This window comes from Zingiber officinale, chromosome 6A, assembly GCF_018446385.1.
Source record: "Zingiber officinale cultivar Zhangliang chromosome 6A, Zo_v1.1, whole genome shotgun sequence".
Lineage (NCBI taxonomy): Eukaryota > Viridiplantae > Streptophyta > Magnoliopsida > Zingiberales > Zingiberaceae > Zingiber > Zingiber officinale.
In genome coordinates, this window is record NC_055997.1 from 2,966,659 (window position 1) to 2,973,893 (window position 7,235).

General features: G+C 39.1%; 1 protein-coding gene across 1 annotated transcript; it reads right to left on the reverse strand.

The window, feature by feature from the left end:
• Positions 1–6,326: 6,326 nt before the first annotated feature.
• On the reverse strand, positions 6,327–7,021 carry LOC121995591 (calvin cycle protein CP12-1, chloroplastic-like). Its single transcript, XM_042549319.1, has one exon. The coding sequence runs from the start codon at positions 6,923–6,925 to the stop codon at positions 6,518–6,520; it is 408 nt and encodes a 135-aa protein (XP_042405253.1). The 5' UTR covers positions 6,926–7,021; the 3' UTR covers positions 6,327–6,517.
• Positions 7,022–7,235: the final 214 nt, after the last annotated feature.

The window sequence follows — 7,235 nt, forward strand, 5'->3', positions numbered from 1 at the left end:
CGTCGCCAGTCGAGCGCCACTCGACCTTCCCTCGGTCGCAGACACCCAAAGCTCGCCGGAAGGTCGAGCATCCGAGTGTTCCCTAGATTTCCACCGAACAAGGCAACGCCAGTTGCTAATCACCAGGTTCTGTCGAGCCACCAATTTGCCCTTTTTTGGATCTGATTGGGTTGTAGATTATGGTTGCCCTCGGTTCTGACCACTCCATTGCTGATCGGATCTGTTGTCATCACAGATGGCTGAAGAAGAGGAAGAGAAAGGTGTATCCAACAACGGCAGCTTCTTCCGGCAGCACCCTCCCTAGCTGTGAGTTTAGGAAAGGTGTAGAGAATTTGATTTCTGTGTTATAGCCTACACCCGGATTAAAGCTAGGGAAGGTTAGGAATGAATTGTTCTTAATTTGATTCAAGGTTAGGTTGATTATGTATAGATTTTAATCTAATTGAATAGTGGAATGGTTAGGGTTAGTAGATCTAACCCTAATTAACCTATGGATTATAATTAGTGGATTAATCAATAGTTCAGGTTAGTGATTATATCGATTAGGGGATTTTATTTAGCCATTTAGCTCATATGATTTTAGCTAAATAAAAGTTATACATATGATTGATGCAGGACTTTAATTCGAGATGAGCGTCTCGGTATAGGATTTCTGGATACGATCTTCTTTTGAGGCGGGTACCTTTGACTTATCTCCTTGATATGGTCATTTTAGATATGCATAATAGTTTATAGCTAGTAGTAATGATTCTGTTTGCATCTGCTTTGGTATGTCACTATTTGGTTCTTGTAGTTACCTATATTCTTATCTGTTATGCATTCATGCTTATATTCTCTTGATTGTTGCTATGTTTACTCCTGCTCATAGAAATAGTGACATATATTTGTTGGAGTGTATACTGAAAGCCTAAGCTTTGTAAACATTCATTATGAATAAAGAATCACATTTGGTCAAATTGTCTACATTTAGTTGTAGTTGTTCAATTAATTTATACTGTAGATAACATAGTATGTGGTGTCACATGCAGAAGATGATGTTATCAGTACCTTATAAATTATAAACAGTAGCTCACGACCAAAATGGAAAGGAACAAATCATTAGAAGGTCGTAGTGTAATTAGGTATCAGTTTATCTTGACTGTATAATTACACTAGTACACTTAGAGTGTAATGAGTAGGACCATTTGAGGTCGTTTCTTTTATACTGACTTTATAAAGAAACAAAGATCTCGATTATTATGGAAGTGTGTGCTCTTAATCCTAATATAATAACAAGCACATATATTTGATATTTATTTCTTTAATTTATCAATGGGTGAGATTTAGTTCGATGAATCAATAAACCCGATAAGTTGGGAAATGGTATCACTTATAGTGTATGTTGTTGATTATAGAAGGAAACTGTGTCCTAGAGATACTAGGTTGATAATGTCCTCAAGAGGAGCTCATAAGGATTGTCATGTTAAACCCTGCAGGTGAACTTAGTCCGACATGATGATAAGGTTGAGTGGTACTACTCTTGGACTAAGATATTAATTAAATGAGTTGTCAGTAACTCACTTAATTAGTGGACATTCGATATCTTAAACACAGGGAGACTAACACACTCATAATAAGAAGGAGCCCAAAAATGTAATTTGGGATTGGTACGGTAGTTCAATAATAGTTCTCTAGTGGAATGAATTATTATTGATAAAATTAAGTTGTGTGTTCGGGGCGAATACGGGATGCTTAATTTTATCGGGAGACCAAAACTAATTTCTCCTCTCGGTCCCTATCGTAGCCTCTTATTTATAGAGTTCTATACCCACTTTCTATACCCACCTAATAGGGGTCGGCCAAGCTAGCTTGGGAACCAAGCTAGGGCCGGCCTAAGCATAAATTGGTGTGGCCGGCCCTAGCTTGAACCCAAGCTAGAGGGGTCGGCCATATTAAATTAAAAAGGATTTTAATTTTAATTTTTATTATGTGGAAGATATAACTTATTAAAGATAATTAAAATTAAAATATCTCTCTTGTAAAAGATCTACAAAAGATTAAAGAAAGAGATTAGATCTCTTTCCTTATTTGTAGATTGGTGAGATATTTTATTTTCTCTTTAAAAATTATTCACATGTTGTTAAATTAAAATTATAGAAATTTCTTTTTATCAACCATGAAGAGATTTTTGAAGAGAAATTTTATTTTTAAAATTTTCGGAAACAAATTAGGAAGTTTTAATTTGTTGATTAAAACTTGTCTAATTTATTTCTTTTGATGTGGCCAGCCAATATTGTTTTAATTGGAAATTTTATTTTATTTTTCTCAATTAAATCATGTTAAGGAAATTAAGGAAATTTTATTGTAATTAAATTTCCTAATTTGCCTAGGCCAAGGAATATAAAAGAAGGGGTGGGGGTGTCTTCATGAGATACAACATCTATTATTTCTCTCCCTCTTTTGTTCCTTGGTGTGGTCGGTCATCATCATCCTCTCCCTCTCTTCCTCTTGTGGTGGTCGAATCTCTCTCTCCCCTTGGAGCTCTTGTGGTGGCCGGATACTACTTGGAGAAGAAGAAGAAGAAGAAGAAGAAGAAGAGAAAGCTAGCATCTCTTGGAGCTTGGTTGGTGTTTTGATCTTCTTCCTTGGTGAAGCTTCCTTATTGTGGACGAACCTAGCTTGGAGGAGAAGAAGGTGGTTGGTGGTTTCTCATCTCGGAAGATCGTTGCCCACACAACGTTCGAGGTTAGAAGAGGAATACGGTAGAAGATCAAGAGGTCTTTCTAGAAGGTATAACTAGTAGTTTTTCCTTTTCCGCATCATACTAGTTATTTATGGAAATAATACCAAATACAAGAGGCTTACGTTCTAGTATTTCGAATATGTTTTTCGGAGTTGTGTTCTTTTATTTTATTTTTCCTTGTGATTTGATTGTTCTTTTCGGTTAACCTAAAGTTATTTTAGGAAATTAAATATTAGATTTCTATAAAAGGTTTTGTCTAGTCGGTGGTGGTTGCTCCCATATCCAAGAAGGCCATGTGCCTCGCCACGTCAGTACTGGGAACCAATTATGGAAATTAATATTTAATGAAATTAATAACTTAAGGTGATTTGGGTCGAACGTGTTAAGTTCCGCAGGAGATCCAAGTCAAAACCTAAAAGAACAAATAGATTAAGTTTTGGATCAAACGTGTTAAGTTCCGCAGGCGATCCAAAATTTAATTTAAAAGAACACATGGTAGCTAGGAAAAGGTTCAGACCTTTGTACAAAAATTTTGTACAGTGGAACCTCTAGGCTTTCCGAGTAGCAACCAACAATATTGCCCTACTGTGTAGTAGACTAGTTATTTGACATATCTGATTTGTTTACCTGGTTTATTATTACCTAGATCTTTGTGTGGATTTATTTCCTTTTTGGTACATATTATATGGAGGTATATACTATCGGTATCTGCATGTTTAGTGTCATGCACCATCTTGCATGATTGCATGTTGAGCGATTGTCGACTCCATTATTATTAAGCACATCACGAGTTACATGATCTGCACACGGAACCACTCATGAGTTAGTGGTATATCAGGCAGGGTGTGTGCAGTTTGCTCTGTCAGGGCTCCGCTGGTCCTCTCATGGGTAGTGCGATTGCAACGTTATAGCGGGCAGAGATCCCTCCTCTGGACTGTCTCAAGGAGATGAGAGCATTGAGCTCCCCCATTCTGTTTGGGGTAGGAGGATAGGTGTACTCTGACAGCATCCTGTCCACTCGGTCACTCAGTAGCAGTGATGGCAGAGTGCACAGTTGTCATAACCCTACCCACTCGGTATCACCATCGTGTGTGAGATGGTTGACTGGCGTCAGGGGTGACCATGTCATTTTTGCATGATATGCATGGATTGCATTTATTGTTTGTGCTTGCTGCATTATGTATGATGCATTTTGGTGGTTGCATATGATTGACATGCATACAGGTGACATTTTGTATCTGGTCTGACGACCCTTATTTCCGGATAGGAGGTTCTGGTGAGTACAGTTTCTTCAGCCTTTTTAGTTTGCATTTCCTATTTTTGTTCAGGAAACTGTACCGTATAATTATTACTGTTAGTTATATCTTATTATGCATGTATATCCGGTATCCGCTGAATTCTTAAGCTCACCCCGTTGATTATTCTTATTTCAGGTTGAAGCCGTCAGGAGGTTCCAGTTGCTAGTCCCCTTGCCACAAGGATTTTCGCTTTGGTCTTTTGGTTTTTTGTCTATTTGCTTAGAGCTATGTTTTAAACTTGTTCTGGTTTTGCACTCTGGATTTTGTGTGTTTTGTCTTAAGACATTGTAATGGTTGAACTTTTGTTTGCTCTGTGGATTTTCTATTTGGTATGTTTAGCTACGCGCCTGCCGATAGGTAGAAGATGTAAGTTTGGATGTTGTTTTCGATTTCTTTTCATATTGTGATGACAGCCGGAGATTGATATATTATAACTGCGTGGGTTGTTTGTTTTTGTATGTCATATATATTCCAGTCGTGTTGGCTGATGAGTGTGAGCCCTAAGAGCTATGTAGATAAGTTTCAAATTGTCACCCATACAGGGGAGATGCTACCGAAATTTCTTCTGACAGGGACTTCCCCAGAGTGTGACAAGTGTATTCTATTTCTATGGACAAGATCTTTTATTTCTATTGCAAGTTATGCAGGATTCAAGGAACCACAATAAAACTTGGTCATTTAGCTTATGAAGGATACAAAGATTAGAAGAATATCAATTGATGTCTCAATCTTCATGAAACTAATAAAGATCATATTGATTGCATGACTAGTTGGATTGAATTAGAAAGAAGACTTCGAAAGAAAAAGATAGTTGATGAAAATATACAAGTAGCAATTAACAATGAGAGAGAACATTGGAAACAAGAAGAGAATAATTGTAGTTGTGCAAAGAATTGTGAAGAATAACTTGGTACTTCAGAGAAATAATGAGAAGCTTTATATTGAGAATAATGGAATCATTTTGCAACTAATTGAAATGATTGTTAAATTTGATCCAATAATGGAAGAGCACTTTCGACGTGTTCAAGAAAGACAGATTCATTACACTTATCTTGGATCGAAAATCCAAAATGAATTGATACAGATGTTGATGGTTGAAATAAGAAGTTCAATTGTTGCAAAAATTAAACATATATGCAAAGTATTTCACTGTCATATTGGATTGCACTCCAGATGCAAGTCACAAGGAGGGCATCATTTTCTGTGCTCACCTCAAGCCCCAAAATCACAAGTTCGGTACTAATCGGATACTCTAGAATTGTATACCTAGAGAGCCTTAGGGTAATTCTGTAACCGGACTTTCTAGAGTTGCTTCTTTACTTAATGAAAATAGAACTTGGGTAAATTCTCCGGTACAATCTTAGCAGGGTTGGGCCGAACTTTAGTTAGATATCCTACAAAGTGTAGACATGAAAGTAAAGAGATGAACAATACATAAGGATATTAACTAGCATCATAATTAAACGGAACTCCTTGAATTACTTCCCCCAAACCAACTTCTCTTTACAATCCGCTCTCTTGCTCTCATAACTCTGTCTCTCCCAACTCTCCCTCTCTCAACCTTTAGCTTTCAAGTCTCCAATCAATTTTCGATTGTTTAAATAATTTTTCGTGCGAATTCAACTAATACTTAATTAATAGTCCCTATGAGATCAATATTTTTATAACTTGACGATAATGATAAAAAGACTGCAGTGAAGACGGCAGCAAATCAGGCTTCTTTCCCAGATTGCAAACTCGACAAGTTCTGCAACAAGATCTCGGATGCAGTGCTGGATGCTTGCCTTAAGAGGATCCCAACAGCAAGGTTGCTTATGGTAGCATGCGACTCTCAGGCAAATGCGAGCGACTGCACGAAGGTCGGACATCGTTCCTTCAGGGACCATGAATACCAGCGAGTGGCGACCGCAGCGAGACGCTATTATAGCAAAAGTCTCAACAGAAACAATGAGGAAGTTGTGGCAGTGAAGGCGACAACAAATAAAGGAGAAAGTAGTTGCAACACAAGTTGTTGTTGCAGGGAGAAGAAGAGAAACTAAAGGACGAAGTTGCAACACAGGTTGATGTCGTTGGGAGAAGAGGAAAAAAAACAAAATCTGCCCGAGGATCATGGCTTGCAGCGGTGGCAGAAGAAATAATAGCTCTGATACCATATAAGAAAACGATAATCGAACCAAAAAGAGGAGAGGTGAAGAAATAAACACATTAATTTAACAACGAAAGTATATTGAAGATCAAATTAATGAATTAATCCATTATGCGTGTTTCTATCTTTGTAGGCTCAGTTAACAGAAGGCTGAATAAGGTAACTTAAACTACTTTTCTTCACTGCATTATTGTTTTAATTACTGATTTAAGCAGAAGATATAGTCTATCATTAATGACTTAATCCAAACTTTAAAACGTCCTATCAACTTAATCACAGCAACCGTAGACGATTAAAATAGTTGCAAATGGAGCTGCTGCTGCTGCACCTGCATGGCTGCATGCCGTTGAGTTAATTGTCGTAGGTGCGGCACTCGTCGGCCTCGGGGTTGTCCTTGCAGTAATTCTCGAGGGGGTCGGAGTTGGCCTTGAGGGCCTCCCGGGCGTGGCTCGCCGCCGCGCTGAGCTCCTCCACCTCGTCCCACGCCGCCGCGCACTCCCCGCTCACGGCGTCCCCGGCGCACGCCTCCTCCGCCTTCTTGATGCTCTCCTCCACCTTCTCCGATATATCCGGCGGCGTCGACGACTGCGTGCCTTTTACCACCACCACCCGGCCCCGCCCGGCCGTCGCCGCCATGCGCTGCAACGGCAGCATCTGTCCGATCCTGACCGGCTTGCGCCCGAGGAGCTCAGCCTTGGCGACGGGCACTGTCCGAATCGGGGAGGAGAGACTGATGCCGGCCGCCGCTGCTGTTGCCATGCTGCTAGCTAGCTACCTTAGCTTGCAGAGTTAATGGTAGCGTGGATATTGGGGAAGAAGGAAGGAAGGGGTATTTGATTGGCCGGGGCTGGCGTTGGAGTACACTCGTTTCTTATCTTCTTCACCACAAACCTGGAGCCTTTACGCCCATACGCTTGCAGATATTTTATTGCAAATGGTGAAATAATGTCAAAACTTTTTTTTTAATATTGATAAATACAAAATTAATAAATTGACTGATTTTTATTAGTTGCTAACTAATTGTTTAGTCGCTCTTATATTAATATACATATTTATCATATTCTCGTAT